Source organism: Aulonocara stuartgranti (genome assembly GCF_965226115.1).
Source record: "Aulonocara stuartgranti genome assembly, chromosome: 22".
Lineage (NCBI taxonomy): Eukaryota > Metazoa > Chordata > Actinopteri > Cichliformes > Cichlidae > Aulonocara > Aulonocara stuartgranti.
The window spans coordinates 37,064,918-37,085,234 of record NC_138957.1 but is presented as its reverse complement, the minus strand read 5'-3'; the positions used below and the strand labels follow the sequence as shown (position 1 = coordinate 37,085,234).

Genomic DNA, 20,317 nt, shown 5'->3' with positions numbered 1-20,317 from the left:
GTCCCTAACCATCGGGAACCCTCACATTAACTTTTATAGAGTGGAAAAAGGTTAGCGTTCATCGTCCAGCTTTACTGTGTCTGCTATGCTAACATAGCTGTGTCACTAGCGATCACATAGCACATCATTATAAACCAACTAGCCCAACTTTAGTAACCCTACAAACATCACTGCTGTTTTGTGTTCTGTCTTCACTCATGTCTGAAGTGATAGCAGCGCTGTACGACTTAATTTTTTCTGAAATGCCTCAATCAGAACATGGTATATTATATTTCAATGGAAACTAGCGACCTAACTTCCTGCTAACTTCTCCGTTAAACTTAATAAATTCTGTTTTCCTGGATGCCTGGATGTTAAACGTAATTGTTGCACCTGCCAATCAGCCACACTGATCATTTTATTAAATATGAAAGGATTTAGACAGTTTTTAACTCTCAGTGATGCTGCAGTGATCGTTTGACTTTTGGACCTGCAGCGGAGTTTGGGCCCAGACACAGCTAATGATGACAGACTTAAAGACTGGATTGGCTGATGTCTGAGGCCTGTAGCCAATAAATGCTCTCCAGGGCCTTTATAACTGGACTGATGCTGCATTCAGGGCCTCTGTGTTTGTGAAACTGCTGTTAGTATGTTAGTTAGGATCTGATCGTCTTTGTTAGCTTGTTGGTGTTTGTTAGCCTTCATTGATGGTCTTGTTAATTTAGCCAGAAACCTTGAGTGCCCATTCTATTTTGGTTTTCACCGTTTTCTCCTGTTTTTCCAGCCAGTTTGATGTTACTGTCCTCACTCGTAGACCAACTTGGGGATGCAACAACAGCAACATTTACTTTTAAGCAGGTGTGTTTGTTATTTTTATTCAGAGTTTTACATGGTATAATTTGGTGTTATTGCCATGACAACAGATCCAACAGCGCACTGAAGCTAAACAGCAAAATAAAATCTGTAAGAAAAAAAAAACAAAAAACAATTTTTTTCCAAATGATTTAAAATTGTGGACACAAAGGTACATACTGAATCTGCAAGGCACTTATACCAAACTGGAGCCCAGCAGCAGTAGCTTGCTATTGTGCCACACTGTCTTTAGTCTCCATGAGCAGCTACGATGCATATAGTTAACACAGGTGTCCTGCTTCTGTGTGATGGAGCATCAGAGATCAGAATCTGCTGCTGTGTCTCGCTTCTGTATCTGTCGAGCTGCAAAACACACAAAATAAACATGGATATGATGGATGGTTATAAATCATACAACTGCTTAAAGTCTGTTTCACTCTATAATTTACAAACTGAACATCATGTTGAAACTCTTAAGACTAAAAGGATCATTTTCTCAGAGACTTTTATGCAGTTGGACTTCTATTTGTAAACCTGCAAATGTGCAGCTGCACAAACATCTGCACTAAAGCTGAATCATGTTACACCTCAATGAGTCTGAAAACAGTGATGATGAGAGCACAGAGGCTCTTTGAGCTCATCCACCTTTCCTCCGGGTAACAGCAGTGATGCTGATCATGATGATTAAGTAGAGCAGTCCAATCAGTGTGCGGACAGTCATGTGCCACAGGTGATCAGCAGCTGGAGGACAAAGAAACATCTGGAATCAGAGCCTCATCCACCACCAGCTACAGTCACTGATCACTCAGTTATTCAGCTGTATGGGAACAAAACTGAACACTTGATTATTCTGGTACGTTTGTCCTGAAACAAACACACCGGGTAACACTCAGAAATTAATATTTTGTCTAAATACTGGTCACAATAATGCAAAAGTCGTTCTTTGAATAACTGCTTTCATACCTAAGATTTCCTCAGGTGCTGCTGCCGCTGTTGCTGCAGTTCTTGTTGTCAGTGAAGTGGTCGTTGTTTTTGGTGGTGGTGTTCGCGTTGTTTTCCTGTCTGTGTTTAACATTTGAAAGATATAAAAGACAGAAAATGTACTTTAGAATAGTAACTTTACATAAAAAAGATTTTTTAAAAACATATCAGAACCCCATGAGTGTTGGTAATCAGCCCAGGACTCTTCGTTTCCAACTAATATTGGTCAGTTTTTGCTGGCCTCTGCAATTCGTCCTCTCAACCCACTGGCTCCAAAACCTTTCCCAGTATCCGCTCACGTTCGCCAACAAAGCATTGTCAGTAAATATATAGATCTAGCACAGCTCATTCTTCCACCACTCAACCAGCCCACTCCACCCATCATGCGCAGTCCGGCCCCATCTCAGGCAAAACAGCTCACTCCACTCGAGTTTTCTTTTGCATTTTCACTATACAGAGACAGCTTCTGCACTACTTTCCCTTCCCAAAGACAAGTTCTCGATACCTACTTGACCATAATACTCGATCTCGCCCTACACTTCGGCAGCACCAGCTTTTACTAGTACCACATCCAGTTCACTTCTCAAGCAGCTGCTTGCCTACAACAGTTTGATCAGGACACATTCTGGGGCAGGAACTCTACTGTCGCTGTCCGATCTTCACTCTCCTGCAAGATATGCAGTGCTCCGTCACATCCTGCTTCCGTTTGTAGCATTCCAGCCCAAAGCAACTGACAGCCCATAAGCCACACATCCACTCTTACCTGCTTGGGTCCAGCCTCTAAACCAGAAATTTCCAAACCCACAGCATCCATTCCTAGCATGCCTTTGCCACAAGGTACAGACTGAAAGGGCGACCCATCGTGAACCTAGGAGGCCGCACCATTTGCAATAATTCCAACTCCAGAAACTGATTCCAGTTGCCTCATGTCTTAGTGCTGCTATCTTCACTCCTGCTCTTTTTGCGGCAGCGGCCATTCCTGCCCAGCATGCCCCCACAACCCCCCCAAACAATGACCAGTTTTATCTGTTTTGACACCTATACATATTCGCGCTTTAAAAGAAGCCTTAAAAAAAAAAATCACCCTTACCCAGACTTGGTGAACTTTTTAGTAAAATGTTTTTAAGGTTTCCACCCAGGGATTGTTACCCAGCCATCAGGTCTCTTGTACCTGTAAAAACCTCCAGTCAGCTCTCGAAGACCCAGACGCCATTGAAAGCCTGCTCGCCAAAGAAGTTAGGAGGGTTTAATGAGTGGACCCTTTCCTAAACTGCCTGTTCCCCTTTTTCGCATCGCTACCAGAAAATATTCAGGCAGAAAGCGCATCATCATCATAAATGTATCTGCACCTCATGGGAGTCATGTTTTTAAATTAGAGATGTCATTCCCTGGAAACACCTGGAGAAACACAGCTGACACAAATGAACCTGACGCCACCAGGGAAGCAAAACTGAACACATTGAACATGGAAACAAGACTTTCAAAATAAAACAGGAAAACATAGAGAGACGTAGACATGACAACCACACTTGACATTACAACAATGGTTTGTATCATATCTATCTAATAGACTCCAGTTTGTGCATGTAAATGGAGAGTCCTCTACACACACTGAGGTTAATTATGGAGTTCCACAGGGTTCAGTGCTAGGACCAATTCTGTTTACATTATACATGCTTCCCTTAGGCAGCATCATTAGAAGACATAGCATACATTTACACTGCTATGCAGATGACACCCAGCTCTATCTGTCCATGAAGCCAGATAACACACACCAATGAGTTAAACTGCAGGAGACCTGGATGGCCGCTAACTTTCTGCTTCTTCATTCAGATCAAACTGAGGTTATTGTACTCGGCCCTGAAAAGCTTAGAAATATGGTTGTGAAATGCACTACACACACACACACACACACACACACACACACACACACACACACACACACACACACACACTTCTTTATAGCGAGATGCCACGTTTATTTCTAGTTTTTGTTTGGTGTGACAGTCCAGTCTCAGCTCTTCCCAGCCTCCTTCCCGCTCCTCTCCCGTCTCACAAAAAAAGGGAAGAAACCGTCATCAGACCAAAAACCACCAGCTGTGTTCTCACCTGCCTCTCCAGCACCGCCCCGTTGAGCTCACTGCACCACTCCTCCCCTGCAGCTGAGCCAGGGACATACACCCCCACCGCCCGACTGAGGCCAGGGAGCCGTCTGGCCGAACCTACTTTCGTGGACAGGATGCGATAGCTGCCGTCTTCTCCACCTGTGGACGCACCTGCCTGCCCCCAAGTGGTGCCCCAGATACTGTAGCTGTGGTTGGAGAAGGGTGTTTTTTCCTTGGATTGGCAGACAAGGGAATCTGCCAGTAACCCTTGGTTAAATCCAGTGTCGTGAAAAAACGGGCTGTGCCCAACCGGTCCAGGAGCTCGTCGACCCGGGACATGGGATAAGCATCAAAGCATGACCCTTCATTCACCTTGCGATAGTCGACACAGAACCGTATAGACCCATCCTTCTTCACCACAAGAACTATGGGGCTACAGCAGGCACTGTGCGACTCTTCTATCACTCCCATTTTCAGCATTTCAGCCAATTCCCTCTGAACAATTTGCCGGTTATGCTCAGGAAGCCTGTAGGGCCGTGAACGCACCTTCACGCCAGGCTGTGTTTCAAAATGATGCTCAATGAGAGACCTTCGGCCGGGCAGGGGGGAGAACACGTCTGCAAAATGCTGCTGTAAGGCGTCAACATCCGCTTTCTGGGCCTGTGTGAGATGGTCATCACAAGGGAGGGAGGCGGGGATGATAGAATTTGGCCCCTCCGGCCCCAACTCCTCTCTCTCCTTAACCAGGCTTACCAGAGAAGCGTTTTCAGGCTCTCTTCACGCTTTAAGGAGATTGAGGTGATAAATCTGCGGTGCTCTTCCCCTGTCTGACCTCATAGTCAATGTCCCCAATTCGCCGTGTGACCACAAAGTGTCCTTGCCACTTTGCAAGCAACTTTGAGCTGGAAGAAGGGAGTAATACAAGCACTGTCTCCTGGTGAAAATTGCCTGAGTCTAGCCCCTCTGTCATACAGGCGTTGCTGACGCTGCTGAGCCTGGAGCAAATTCTCCCGTGACAACCTCCCCAAAGTGTGGCGTTTCGCTCTCAGGTCCAGCACGTACTGAATCTCATTCTTGGCGAGGCCCGGACCGTCCTCCCAGCTTTCTTTAATCAGGTCGAGCACCCCACGCGGCTTCCTGCCGAACAGCAGTTCAAAGGGAGAAAATCCCGTGGAGGCCTGGGGCACCTCCAGCACTGCAAATAACAGAGGGTCTAGCCAGCGATCCCAATTCCGTTCATCCTCGTTAATGAACTTACGAATCATGGACTTTAAAGTCTTGTTCAACCGCTACACCAGCCCGTCCATATGAGGGTGGTGGACGCTGGTTAATGCCCAGTAATTCGTACAGTTCCCGCAGTGTGCGAGACATGAACGATGTGCCCTGATCTCTTTCGGGATTCCGACTCGGGACCTGAAACAGTGCCTGCGCCACACTCTTTGCAGAGATGTTGCGCAGCGCCACTGCTTCCGGGTATCGCGCTGCATAATCCACCAGGACTAACAGAAAGCGATAGCCGCGTGCACTCTGGTGAAACACCCCGATGAGGTCTGTGCCAATGCGCTCAAACGGGACCTCCATGAGTGGGAGCGGGTGCAAAGGCACTTTTGGTATGAACGGCTGATTAACAAGCTGGCAGGACGCGCACCAACGGCTCACATCCGGATGTCCGGCCAATAAAATCAGGCTGTTATTCACTCCAGAGTTTTTTCATATCCTATATGCCCTGCCATGGGGTTATAATGAGCCGCCTGGAAAATCATTGCCCCTCCATGAACTGCTCCAGCACCGACTTCTCCACCAGCAGCGTCTCCCCCTCTGACGATCCCGGCTGCAGCCACCACACCGCCGCGTCGTGTAGTTTCCGGGCCCAAGCAAACGGCCGATCCTCCCCGGCGAATATCCTCAGGGGAAAGATCCATCCTGTCCAACACCGCCCGGCTCATGTCCTCGAAGTTGCTCCTCGAGGAGCTCAGACGGCGGCCCTGAGTCTGCCGCCGTCTGAGCCTCCCCCGACAGCAGAGGAAGCAAACGTGGAGCCCACTAAACCTGCGGCCACTTCCAAGGTGGCCGCAGGTTTAGTGGGCCACCTTGGAAGTGGTTTAGCTCCAATCAGCCGCTCCAGAACCTGGGTCTGCCGGTCCGCCTGCTCCTTCAGCTTTGCCAGGTGATCACGCTGGAGCGCCGCCTGGTCTTGGCTCATCTTCGCCATCTCTGCTGGCATTTGCGCCAGGAACTGCAAAGGCTGGGCAGCATGTGGGTCTGACATTCCCACCAGACAAGGTTTCGGCACAACTTGTGAAATGCACTTCACACACACACACAGTTCTTTATAGCGAGATGCCACGTTTATTTTTAGTTTTTGTTTGTTGTGACAGTCCACAGTCTGGACAGCTCCGGTCTCAGCTGTTCCCAGCCTCCTTCCCACTCCGTCTCACTAAAAAAGGGAACGCCACCAGCTGTTTCCTCTCCAGCACCGCCCCGTTGATCTCACTGCACCACTCCTCCCCTGCAGCCGAGCCCGGGACCACACCTCCGCCACAGTGGTATCTAAGCAGATTCTTACTCTGGATGGCATTACCTCGGCCTCCAGTAACGCTGTGAGGAACCTTGGAGTCATTTTTGACCAGGACATGTCCTTCAACGCACATATTAAATAAATATGTAAGACTGCTTTCTTCCATTTGTGCAACATCTCTAAAGTTAGAAATATCCTGTCTCAGAGTGACGCTGAAAAACTAGTTCATGCATTTATTACTTCCAGGCTGGACGACTGTAATTCATTATTATCAGGAAGTCCAAAAAACTCGCTGAAAAGCCTTCAGCTGATCCAAAATGCTGCAGCAAGAGTCCTGACAGGGACTAGAAAGAGAGCAGATTTCTCCTGTTTTGGCTTCCTGTTAAATCCAGAATTCAAAATCCTGCTCCTCACATACAAGGTCTTAAATAATCAGGCCCCATCTTATCTTAATGACCTTGTAGTACCATATCACCCTATTAGAGCACTTCGCTCTCACACTGCAGGCTTACTTGTTGTTCCTAGAGTATTTAAAAGTAGAATGGGAGGCAGAGCCTTCAGTTTTCAGGCCCCTCTTCTGTGGAACCAGCTTCCAGTTTGGATTCAGGAGACAGACACTATCTCTACTTTCAAGATCAGGTTTCAAACTTTCCTTTTTGCTAAAGCATATAGTTAGGGCTGGACCAGGTGACCCTGAATCCTCCCTCAGTTATGCTGCAATAGACGTAGGCTGCCGGGGATTCCCATGATGCACTGAGTTTTTCCTTTCCAGTCACCTTTCTCACTCACTATGTATTAACAGACCTCTCTGCATTGAATCATATCTGTTATTAATCTCTGTCTCTCTTCCACAGCATGTCTTTATCCTGTCTTCCTTCTCTCACCCCAACCAATCACAGCAGATGGCCCCGCCCCTCCCTGAGCCTGGTTCTGCCGGAGGTTTCTTCCTGTTAAAAGAGCAGGGGTGATGTGGTGCATAGAAGGGGTCCTGGTGATAATACGGGCAGCAGAGTTCTGGATACGTTGAAGCTCATGGATAGATTTTTGACTAAGACCAAAAGAAGAGAGCTGCAGTAATCGATCCAGACTGTGAACAAGAGTGTCAGCGGCATGTGGGGTCACTGTTTGATCAGACTTCACAAACAGGAAAAGACTCATGAACACCTGGACATTGATTAAACATAAACTAGAATAATACTCCACTTAACCATAACCAAATAATAACACCAGAACTTTGTGTTAATTGAATCTAACATTAGAAAATACAAAATACTCAAAACGCTGGTTTACGTGAACAGTCGAACTCGGTTTGTTCTGTGTCCAGTCCTCATTGGGGTCTATGCTGACTGGCTTACTGTACAGATGTGAGGTGATTCAGTCTCAACATGTAACTCTACACGACTTACAGTAGAGAGCAATGAAGTGAAAATCTACCTTTGTAACAGCGCTTTCTAAAGTGCATCACGTCATGAAGAGGACAGTTATTCACATCCTCTCTGGGACATGTCAACAGAAAACGATTCTAATATTACGTGTGGGTTTAAGATTCAAAAACAGAAAAAGGGAAGTGAAAGTTTGACGTTACCTGGCGGGATCACCCTCAGCTCTGCGGCCGTTTCGTTATTGCACAGGTATGTTCCAGAGTCTGAGACAGCAGCTCCACGAATGTGCAGTGACTTATCCACGAATGCATGGTAATGTTCTCCTGGATCATCGTGTCTCATTACACCGTCATTAAAAACTGTAAGTATGATAACTTTCCTCCCTTCTGTCTCTCTGCTCCAGGTCACGTTGCCCTGAGGGCGAGGACAGGGCAGAGTGATGGGCTGCTGCTCCTCAGCTTCTCTATAGATTAAATCTGTGAAACATAATCTATGAAAATATCTAACAATACCAAATTATCTGTTTACACATGAAAGGCGGAGTGTTAGAAGCCTGTACCTGCAGAGACATCAGAGCCCAGAATAAAAGCACAAAGACAGCAAATGTTCACCCACATCCTGATGCACTGAAATAACTGCAACAGCTGACCCAGGCTTCTGTTTCTGCTGAGAACAGGAACTGTGTGGTTTACAGGAACTGTGTGGTTTACAGGAACTGTGTGGTTTACACGCACATCTTCTGCACATCTCAGAGTCTTTTTATAGGAAATGAATATTAATGTTTCCTGTTAATATTTCCTCAGGATTTGTTGTTGACTACCGACAACAACAAAACTGTGTCTGTACTGGAAAGTGAAAATTACTTTTCTGTGAACAAACACACTACGCCACAGCTACAGTGGGGCAAAAAAGCATTTAGTCAGCCACCAATTGTGCAAGTTCTCCCACTTCAAAAGATGAGAGAGTTCTTCCATCACAGGTATGCGTCAACTATGAGACAAAATGAGGACAAAGATCACATCGTCTCATTTTTAAAGAACTGATTTGTAAATCGTGGTGGAAAATAAGTATTTGGTGAGTAACAAAAGTTGATCTCAGTACTTTGTTATATACCCTTTGTTGGCAATGACAGAGGTCAAATGTTTCCTGTAAGTCTTAGCGAGGTTTTCACACACTGTTGCAGAGGTGTGGACTCGAGTCACATGACTTGGACTCGAGTCATTAATTTTATGACTTTAGACTTGACTTGAAAAAATGTTCTAAGACTTGTGACTTGACTTGGACTTTTACACCAATGACTTGGGACTTGAATTGGACTTGAACCGGTTTACTTGAAAAGACTTGATATTTTACCCCAAATCTAAAATTTAACACACACATTATATAGAAAGTGTGCATCATTAATTCAATTCATTCATCCGTTTATTCCAACCACACTCCGTACGTATGTGTGTGTGAGCTGTAGCACAGCCAATCAAATTAACCAGATTTCTTTTTTAAGAAGAAAAAAAACGCTCAAAAATGTTATTTTTTCCAGGTACATAAACTATGAAGTAGTCAACAAAAAACCGAAACGCAATATGCAAAACATGCAAGCAGAGAATCACAGACAGAGATGGAGCAACTTCCAGCAGTTGGAGTTGCATAAAGAACGGTAGGCGGTGCTTCATGACTTCATCTAACTGGCAAATGTTTTCCAGGCTACGTTGGTGATACAGTTTTTTTTAATGTGTATGATATTTTTGTCATGCGATTTTAAAGCCGGTCCTACAACCGCATCCAAGAATAACATGCAGCTTATCTCAGAACTGTCGGTGAAAATTATTCTTGGAGCTAGGTTTAATTGAGCTGCATTTTAAAGAGGTGCAATTTCACAATTTGTGTATATTTTCTAAGTTCACTATTTTGTCATGTGTTGAGAAAAACAGATCTAACAATCACATGGTCTAATATTTACATTTAGCATAACTGCAACATTATTTTCTTTTTTTTTTTTTAAGACTTGAAATTCAAAGTTTCAGACTTGTGACTTTACTCGGACTTTTACAGTGACTTGAGACTCGACTCTGACTTGAGGATAAAGACTTGAGACTTACATGAGACTTGCAAAACAATGACTTGGTCCCACCTCTGCACTGTTGCCCCACAGCCTGATGTTCCCACCATGCTTCACAGCAGGTATGCTGTTCTTTGGATGCAACTCAGCATTCTTTCTCCTCCAAACACAACAATTAGACTTTTTAGCAAAAAGATCTATTTTGGCTTCATCTGAACATATGACATTCTCTCAGTCCTCTTCTGGATCCAAATGCTTTCTAGCAAACTTCAGACGGGCCTGGGCATGCACCAGCTTAATCAGAGCGACACGTCTGGCACTGCAGGATTTGAGTCCCTGGCGGCTTCGTTAGCCTTTGTTACTTTGGTCCCAGCTCTCTGCAGGTCATTCGCTCGCGCCCCCCGTGTGGTTCTGGGATCTTTGCTCACCGTTCATGTGATCGACCCCACGGGGTGAGAGCTTCCATGGAGCCCCAGGTCGACGGAGATTATCACTGGTCTTGCTCCCACAGTTGATTTCTTCACACCAAGCTGCTTGCCTATTGCAGATTCAGTCTTCCCAGCCTGCTGCAGATCTACAATTTTGTTTCTGGTGTCCTTTGACAGCTCTTTGGTCTTGGACATAGTGGAGTTTGGAGTGTGACTGTTTGAGGTTGTGGACATGTGTCTTTTATCCTGATAACGAGCAAAAACAGGTGCTATTAATACAGGTAACAAGAGGAGGACAGAGGAGCCTCTTACAGAAGAAGTTACAGGTCTGTGAGAGCCAGAAATCTTGCTTGTTTGTAGGCGACCAAATACTTATTTTCCACCATAATTTGCAAATAAATTCTTTAAAAATGAAAATTTTTTACTCATTTTGTCTCTCATATCCTGGAACACCACCAAGTCATTGGTTCAGGTATGTGGATGACACCTGGGTGACAATCAAATCTCAGGACGTTCCACATTTCACGGATCACATTAACTCAGTGGACCAACACATCAGATTCACCAGGGAGGATATGAACAGGGGCAGGTTAGCCTTCTTAGACTGTGAGATTTCCATCAGTAATGGGGGACATCTACAAGCTGACGTGTACCGTAAACCTACACATACGGATCAGTATCTAAGGTTTGACTCTCATCATCCACTGGAGCTCAAACTGGGCGTCATCAGGACGCAACACAGAGCGAACACCATCCCCACTGACACAGCAGCCAGGGAGGCAGAAGAACATCAGGAAGGCCCTGAGTAAATGTGGTTATCCCAGCCGGACTTTTGTCAAAGCTGGGAAGGCTCCTAAAGAAAGCTCCAGCTGATCCAGGAGAGAAGGACAACCACATGTTAATGATCCAGGCACTGACCTCACAGCCCATGGTTCATTCAGTTGTGCTAGTTTCCATTATTATGCAAATGTCCTGTTTATAAATTTTTATCATCATCCAGGTGACTTCTTCAGCCGAGGCTGAAGAAGTCACCTGGATGATGATCAAATGTTTCTCCCACTGACAACACAACGTCCAGATGAACAGAATCAACTTTTTGGGATAGAGTGCTCCCAGCTTTCTGTCGAATGGCCTTCATTGCTTGGAGAATCGAGGAGAGCATCCGGCAGGCTCTACGGGATGATAATAATAATGCATTGGATTTATATAGCGCTTTTCAAGGCACCCAAAGCGCTTTACAATGCCACTATTCATTCACACACACATTCACACACTGGTGGAGGCAGCTACAGTTGTAGCCACAGCTGCCCTGGGGCAGACTGACAGAAGCCAGGCTGCCATATCGCACCATCGGCCCCTCTGGCCAACACCAGTAGGCGGTAGGTGAAGTGTCTTGCCCAAGGACACAACGACCAGGACAGAGAGCCCGGGGATCGAACCGGCGACCTTCCGGTTACAGATGCGCTCCCCTAACCCTGACCTCCTCCAACCTCCAGATCGCCGTTTTGTTCCCACGTTCGGACTCACATATCTAAATTCTCCTGTCACCACAGAGCAGGTTGAACCATCGCCTTACCGAAGCGCCACTTCTGGTGGGAAACGTGCGCGGGAGTACGTCTCCGCCTGCGAGACCTGCACCAGGAGCAAAACCAGACTACTGCAGCCATTAGCCATACCTTCCTGCACTTGGTCACACATTTGTCTGGACTTCGTCACCAGTTTGCTCATCTCGGCAGGTAAATCCGTAATTCTCTCTGTAATTGATAGATTCTCCAAAGCCACTGACTTTATAGCCTTGGACAAACTCCCCACAGCTACTGAAACCGCTAAACTTTTGGTCGCTTCATCTTCAAGCGCCACAAGAGCTCAATCCGAGATCACCTCCAGCAGAGGACCCCAGTTCACATCACAGGGTTGGAAGTCATTTTGCTCTTGAGGGGACCAGGTCAGCCTCAGACCAACGGAAAGACTTCTTAGGTTCTTAGCTTTTGTGTTCTCATGTTTATCGCAGGTTTAGTTCAGTGTGTAGTCTGTCTCTCTGTGTCGTGTCTGCGTCTTTGTTTAGTGGTTTCCTGTTTTATTGTGAAAGTCTGTCTTATGTTAGTGTGTGCAGCTTTGCTCCCCCTGTCTCGTTAGTCCAACCCCTCCCAGCTGTGTCTCCCTCCTGTGTCGCGTCGTACCATCAGATTATGCCTGTGACAGTATTCAGTGTTCACTTCATGTTTTGTTTCCGTGCCAGCAATAAAGCTGAGGTTTGGAGTTGTATTCAGGGTCCTCCTCTCCCTCCGCCTGCACACAGAGCCCTGACAGATCAGATGCTCTCCTGAGAGAAACTGGGAGACGAGCGGGGATAAATCATGAACTCAAAAGCTATATAATAATTCAAAAACACAAAACACTGGGTCACCGACCCAGGACCGTGACACGTTCCTTCATACTTGACCCTCCTCTCATTTCAGATTTTTTCAGGTCACATCGCAGGTTGGAGGCTGCTCCTGCTGCATGGCTGCTGCATGGCTGCTGCATGGCTGCTGCATGGCTGCCAGCTTGGCCATCTGGCCAAGCAGAGTTGCACTTTTTAAATGTCTTTTATTTTCCAGCTGCCCTCCTTCTGTGTCACACACAGGTATCTCAGGTCCCAGCAACATGATTGGATAATTAGGTCACGTGTGTGAGTAAACCTCCCCTGACACCACACCCTGAATCCATTGCTCCACCCCTCCCAGGCAGCTGAGCCACAAACCACACCCCGCCCCAAGGTCACTACCATGAGATATTTTATATTCACTGTCTTATTCTCACCGCTGTCAGATTTCTCCTCTTTGATCACTTTTAGATAAGCAGCTGGTTTTCCATCACAGTGGTACAGTCCGGAGTCAGCAAGCTGAACATCTGGAATAATCAACATCTGGCCCACAGTGGAAGCATGAGGGCAGACTATCTGTTGTTTTCCAGCAAAACTTCTGCTCCACGATGGACTTCCTGATCTTCGACCAGCATGAGGGCATCTCAGGGTGACGTTCCTCCCCCCCACAACAGCGAGTCTCATTGTTCCTGTGCACAGTAAACATGAACATTACGGGGTCAGCACCTGTCTAAGGTTCACACACATGCATTCGGTCTGTCTTCTGACTTTCATTCTCCTCTCCAGGCTCTCACTGCAGATCACAGTGTCGTCTGCAAACATCAGAGTCCACAGAGACTCCGGCCTGACCTCATCTGTCAGTCTTTCCATCACTGCAAACAGGAAGGAGCTAAAAGCCGATCCCTGATGTAATCCCACCTGCACCTTCACACCCGTCTCTCTGCTCTTATACATGAGTTGCACCACCCTCACTTCTCTGCCACTCCTGTCTTCCATCTTCAGTGCACCTCTCTAAACAAAATGAAATGTTCTCGAGAGACAGAGAAACATGGTCACATGACCTCACATATTCAGACCTGAGTTCAGGGTCATAAGCCTGGGCTGATGTAACGGTCAGAGAGGCAAAGCGTTTCTAGTCTGTGCTGTTTCAGATGCTTTTTGTGGCAGACACGCAGCTACACTGGGGCCATGCGGCACATGTTACCTGCTCACCAGCAGAGCCACACCAGTGAGCCAACGTTCATTATGCAAATTTAGATGTACCGGAAATTTACATAACGATGTAACGTCATAAGGGTTTCTTTTGAAAAGCAGGCTTTCCTAATAATAAACTACTACTATAACAATAATTCTCGGTATGTGGAGAAGACATCGTGTCATTTCTTAACCATTTATCAGTTTTTGTAGTTGCACCAGTGCAGCCAGTTTTGGCCCAGCAGGTGATGTCAGCGGGGAAGCTAAGCTAACCTCTGACCCACACTGACTGCTCAGATGTGAGCAACATCTGACTCAGAGACTGTTATGACCTCAGCACTGAGAAAATATCCACATCATGTTGGGAAAAACCCAACTGAAGACTGAAAAATCGAATAAGTTTGCTGTCACCTGACGGGATCACTGTGAGCGCCATAGCAGCTTTATCGTCACAGAAGTAGGTTCCCGAGTGCGAGACAGCAGCTCTGTAAATGTAGAGCGACAGGTCGTCGTATGCAGTGTACTGCTTGGTGAGGTCATCGTGTCTTATTAAACGTCCGCCATCGGCTGTCAGGATCTCCTCTCTGCTGTCATTTCTCTCTCTGCTCCACGTCACTCTGCGCTCCTCGGAGAGAGGACACCTCAGAACAACGGAGCGCTCTTCTTCAGCCACTTCATGCATCAAACCTGCAAAACACAATATCATAAAAATACAAGTGAACATTTGGCTGCAGCTGGATTAAGATTAAATCTTTACTGAGGTTTTTTAAATTAAATCAGCTGCACCACACACCACTGACACAGGCTTCAATATGCAAACTTATCATTAAGGTGTAAAGAACAAGTTTAAACATTTAGGTCAACATGTTCAGAATGAATGTAAACGGTTCTTACCTGCAGTGACTTTACAGCTCAGGAAAAAGGCAAAAAGACAGCAGCAGATGTTTGCTGCCATCCTGATACAGACAGAAAAGATTTAAACTCTGACTTCATCTTTTCTTCATGAGAAGAGGATCAGGAGTTATTTAGGAACGGCCTTAACACCTCTCACTGTCTTTTAATAGTGTTTCCTGTTTTGTGCGCATGAACGTGTGCAAATACAGTGTTGGTGCTAAAGGCGTTCGGGGAAGTGTGACTTCTGAAACACAAAGAGGATTTAAAGAAACCTGCATCAGAAACTGGCTGATGGCAGCAGAGACCCAGGAGCAGAGTGGGACAGGGCGCTGATGACCGGTCGGGCGGAGACGCAAATGGACCAGACGGTGTGGAAACCTCTGGTGAGACAGAGCTAGCTGCAGCTGTGCAGGACACGCAGCGTGCTCAGGACGCTTCTCAAGCTCAGGGAGCGACGTGGAGTTTGTGGCCGGCTGGAAACGCTCGCTCGAGCTCCCAGCTGATGCAGGAGGCTGAGACAGCTCGCAGCCTCCCCCATGTTACATAGTTAATGTTGGATTGCAGTCGGCACAGTCAGAGGACATATCTTACACATCGTGTTTAGACATTAAACTAAACATTACCCTCTGAACAATGTCCTGCTTCTCCTCAGTTACTTCATAGATTAAATCTTACAAACACATTTAAACACAAAAGACAAAATGCAGTGAGCCCAGTGAGTGTGAGTGTCTGGTAGTAGGAACTCAAGCGCAGAGCCGTAGGCGTCTCCAAAAAACAGTTTATTCACAGCACCAGTGCACGATATATACAGTGGAGGGGAAGCTCTCTCACACTCGCTCACGTCTTCTTGCCCAAACTCACACACGTTCACACGACTGGGGGGTCACAGGTACGGAAAGTCTGTCGCAGAAGAGAGGGAAGTCACACACGAATCACAGGTTCACCAGCACTGGGAGAAACACTAACGTCTGTAGTACAACCACCCAGCGACGAGAGGATCTGTGTTCCAGCCTCAAATAGTGCTCCAGGTGATGACCGCTGATTGTTGACAGGTGTGTGGGCCAAGGGCGGAGCCCACAGTGAGCTCCGCCCAGGCAGAGAGAGAGAGAACCAAACAACACATGTAGCCCTGTGGGGCCGGCCGGGCGCGGAGACCATGACAGTGAGAGCCTATAACAACACAGCAGGAGATGTTCACTGTCACCATCGTTCTGTACTCAGATTAGCATCTGAGCTAATACTTCGGGCTGAGAGCAGGAACTCTGTGGTTATATGTGGGTTTGCCCACACGTAACCACAGACAAAGAGGTGCTTTATATACAAGGTCAAAAAACCTGTACTGAGTCCATCCACAACTCAGCTAAACTAAAGTTCGTGGATGGTTTTGTTTCTTATGTAATATCTCAAAGAGCAGCTCTGCTAACTCAAACTGACTCATGTGTTATTTTTACTTTAAGCTGAAAACAGGAACTGTGCGGTCGTGTTTGCAGGTCCTCAGCACACCACAGTGTCTTTTTAGACGCATACAGAAGATGTGTGAACTGCCATCAGACACATGCAGTGTGACGTTTCCTCCGTCTAGTCTGCGCAAGTAAAGAATACAACAGAATTCAAATGTCTGCAACAGCAGAAGACGAAGAGAGGACTCCTCAGCTGTGTGGCACATCGATCATGCAGGTGCACTGAAACCTGCTCCTCACATACAAGATATTGAATATTCAGGCCCATCTTATCTTAATGACCTTGTAGTACCATATCAGCACTTTGCTCTCAAAACATATAGCTGTAGGCGGCTGGGCGATTCCCATGATGCACTGGGAGTTTATTGTTCAGTCACTATGTATTTATAGACCTCTCTGCATTAGTTATTTTTAATCTGTGGCAGTCTTCACAGCGTGTCTTTGTCCTGTCTTCCTCCTCTCGGCCCCAGATGGTTTCTCTGTATTAGTGTAGTCTTTATCTTACCATACAGAGCATGCTGAGGTGCCTGCTCTTGTGATTTGTTGCTACAATGAAATTGAATAGAATTTGTCTAACAGCAGGAAAGCAGCACAGCATGGCTGTGAAAGCAGGGTTACGTCTATGAGACAGCACCGTAATATTTTGCCACTAAAATCAATAATTATTGTAACAAATAATTGGAATCAAATATTGATGAAAATAATTGTGATAATTAATTTGGTCATAGTGATGAAATCCAAATTACAAGGCTGCCGGTCCAGACGGTGTAGCTGAATGTGAAAAGGAAGCACGGCATCATCAACACCTGTCTGAGTCACACATGCCCACTCAGTCCTCGTGGAAGAAGTGTCGAAAAGGTGGAGCTGAAAAGCTGAGAGAGGAAAGCATGAAGAGAAACTAAAAATAGATGCAGCTGCTGCATCGTGAACATTAGTACCACCAACAACTAACCAACCAGCCTCAGGGTGCTGGACTTGGGGTGAAACCCTTCATGCATGGTCAAGAGCTTCCTGGACTTGATGTCAGTGGCTTCTATCTCCTTCTTTGGGCAGCTTATTATCCCAGCAGGGTACCTGATCACATCAGGGCAGGTGTTGATGGCCCAGGTCTTGTTCTTATCGTTCAGCTGACTCCTCAGGACTTGCCTGACCCTCTGCAGGTACTTGGTGGTTGCGGTTTTTCTAGCGACCTTTCCATGACTCCCACAAGACTTTTTTGAGCATGTTGTAAGCTTTGTGCTTCTTTGGAGATCCCAAAGATAATTACTGGTGGATTTGGATCAATCTTGGTTTTAAGAATATTAGACAGACAGGTGAAAATGTCACACCAAAAACCCTGAAGTGCATTTCCATAATGTGTCATACGTTTTTCACAGAGGGGGGAGCAGTCTGGGTACATTTTGTGAAGTCTTTCCCTTGAGTAATGTAACCTGTGTACAATGTTATACTGAATTAGGCAGTGACGGGAATTAATAAAAAGCCAAAAATCTTCCGATAGGGAAATCCCAAATTCCTTTTGGATGAATGAGTTGAAGGTGCACTCATCTCCTGTAGTGCGTCATAGAATAATGAGATTCTCTGTTCGGACCCCGGCTATCACTAAGGCTTCTATCCAAGGTGTCGGACGACGTGTGCAGATATTATTCCGTAGTTGAAGATATCTTAAAAGATGGCTGCGCTGTAGTCCAAATCTATCTATTAACTGTTGAAATGACATGAAGGCATCGTTTGAATACAAGCCTTTTAATTTACGAATTCCCAGTTCCTGCCACACGTTGAAAGCTCCGTCTGCACATGATGGAAGGAAAGAGTGGTTAGCTGTAACATACTCATCGATAGTGGTGGTATGGATCTCTGGTTATAGTTATAGTGTGCACTTGTCAAGGGAGTAGAAGTAATATTCCACCAACACAGTAAGGAAGGCAGTCCTGCAGACCGTGGGGGAGTAACGCTGTATCATCAAGTAAGAGGGAACTTATTCTTAAATTTGATGCCCAGTAATAATGCAGGCAGTGCAAGTCCTCCAAGGCCTTTACAAAGATGTTCTTTCTTTATTCTATGCGTTTTCCAGTTCCATATAAACGACATAATAATGGCATCCAACTTTTTGAAGAAAGATTTGGGCAAAAAAATCGGGATATTTCGGACCAAGTACAGATATTGCGGGAGAAAGACCTTACTGAGTTCACTCTTCCTATAAATGAGATAGGGAGCGTCCTCCAAAACTGGATGTTGTTTTCTAGCTTCTCCAGTAGAGGGAGACAGTTTTCTTTCACTAGTGAACTACATTTTCTTGTTATTGAGATGCCCAGATATGTAATTTTTTCACAAGTTATTTTAAATGGTAGAGATGTAAGCCACTCACTACTTTCAGATTTGATGGGCAATACTTCACTTTTCCCCCAGTTGGTCCTGTAACCGGCGAAGGGGCCAAATCTTGTCCCAATTGAAATTTCTCTAAGACAGCAAAGAGATAGGGCCACTCCACATGATCAAATGCCTTTTCAGCATCTAAGCTGAGTATAAGTAGATCCTGTTGCACCTTAGAGGAGTAAATTATATTAAATAGATGCCTTAGATTATTAAGGGAACTCCTATCTGCTATAAAGCCTGTTTGATCTGAATGTACCAGTTTATCTATCACCATACTGAGTCTACTCGCTAGTGTTGTAGCCAGGACTTTCTGATCCAAATTTAATAAAGAGATAGGTCTATATGATCCCACTTCCTCCAAGACTTTACCTTTTTTGGGGGAGTACAGTAATAACTGCTTCATTCAATGTTGGTGGTAAGGTGCCCACATTGTATGCATGGTTGTACAGTTTAAACAGATATGGAGCCAGTTTGATCTTAAACTGTTTGTAAACCCATCTGGGTCTGGACTCTTACCATTTTTAATACACCGATAGATTTAGTAATTTCTTTTGTTGTAATCTCGGCATGTAATCTTTATGTAATCATGTAATCTTTAATTGTAATGCCGAGATTTTTGTTTTTAATTCATGTCCTTATTTGCATACCATAGGTCAGAGAGGACACTGTGTGCTGTTGTGACAGCCTGTGGGCTGTAGCCTCGTTTTCTTATTGTTTCTGTGGCTGCTGTGGTCAATACAAATATGAAAGCATTAATTTATTTGATTATTGAATTTGTTTGTCTAGTTTCGTGCCCCCTGTCAGCAGAATGAACTTAAAAAGTAAAGTAAGTTGACTCAAACAACATCTACACAAATAACTCAAATCAAAAATGGACTCACTCTATTTGCAAAACAGTGAATGTAACACATGTAAAATTAACTGAGCTTCTAACATGTTTTTAACGCCTGTTGACTAAATGCAGCACAGCTCCAGAAACAGCAAAGACAAAGAAATGAGACGTGACGGGACAGGAACTGTTGAGCTGCAGGACGTTGAGAGGGCAGAGCAGCAAATACTTTACATGTAGGTCTGGATCACATGCTGAAGAATCTGTCGTCCCTCTGATGTTCAGACTGGCTGTTTGCTGTGTGACTGGATGACGATGAACTGATCCCAGTTCAGTCTGTACGGCTCTTGTTTCTGTGTGATGGAGGATCACAGGCCGCTTTCTGCTCCTCTGTCTCTCCTCTGTTTCTCTACCCGTCGAGCTGCAAGAGACAGAAATGAATATAAGATGTTGGATGATCACAAAGCAGAAAACCATCAAACATCTGCACTAAAGCTGAGTCATGTTAAACCTCAGTGAGTCTGAAAACAGTCATGATGAGAGCACAGAGGCTCTTTGAGCTCGTCCACCTTTCCTCCAGGTAACAGCAGTGATGCTGCTCATGATGATGAAGCAGAGCAGTCCAATCAGTGTGCGGACAGTCATGTGACACAGGTGATCAGCAGCTGGAAGACAAAGAAACATCTGGAATCAGAGCCTCATCCACCACACCAGGACTTGTCTGCTGGAGCTGTCAGTGGTTTAATTCTTGTCATACCTGCGTTTTCCTCTGCTGGTGGTGGCAGTTCTGTTGTTGTTACCATTGTTACCACTGTTGCTGTCCATTCAGTTGGTAAGAGCGGTGGAGCTGGAGGTGGAGGTGGTGGAGATGGGCGTGGTGGAGGAGGGGCTGGTGGGGGTG

The 20,317-nt window shown here is 45.7% G+C and overlaps 1 protein-coding gene across 1 annotated transcript; it reads right to left on the bottom strand.

Moving 5' to 3' along the window:
- Positions 1-851: 851 nt before the first annotated feature.
- LOC309699528 (uncharacterized protein) lies at positions 852-20,313 on the bottom strand. The gene is made up of 9 exons (XM_082522610.1): positions 20,174-20,313; positions 19,928-20,081; positions 19,651-19,837; positions 14,755-18,002; positions 14,272-14,547; positions 13,104-13,355; positions 1,795-1,893; positions 1,477-1,572; positions 852-1,194 (listed from the first exon to the last, which is right to left on the bottom strand). Exons 4-9 carry the CDS (start codon positions 14,813-14,815, stop codon positions 1,148-1,150), a joined length of 831 nt encoding a protein of 276 aa, XP_082378736.1. The 5' UTR covers positions 14,816-18,002; positions 19,651-19,837; positions 19,928-20,081; positions 20,174-20,313; the 3' UTR covers positions 852-1,147.
- Positions 20,314-20,317: the final 4 nt, after the last annotated feature.

What these genes read in the sequence shown, in the direction of transcription:
- LOC309699528 (XM_082522610.1), bottom strand. Translation starts at nt 14,815, where the DNA reads ATGGCAGCAAACATCTGCTGCTGTCTTTTTGCCTTTTTCCTGAGCTGT. An exon ending in GCTCACAGTGATCCCGTCAG is followed by an intron (nt 13,356 to 14,271) that starts GTGACAGCAAAC and finishes TACTGTGCACAG; the next exon opens with GAACAATGAGACTCGCTGTT. An exon ending in AGAGGAGAAATCTGACAGCG is followed by an intron (nt 1,894 to 13,103) that starts GTGAGAATAAGA and finishes TGTTAAACACAG; the next exon opens with ACAGGAAAACAACGCGAACA.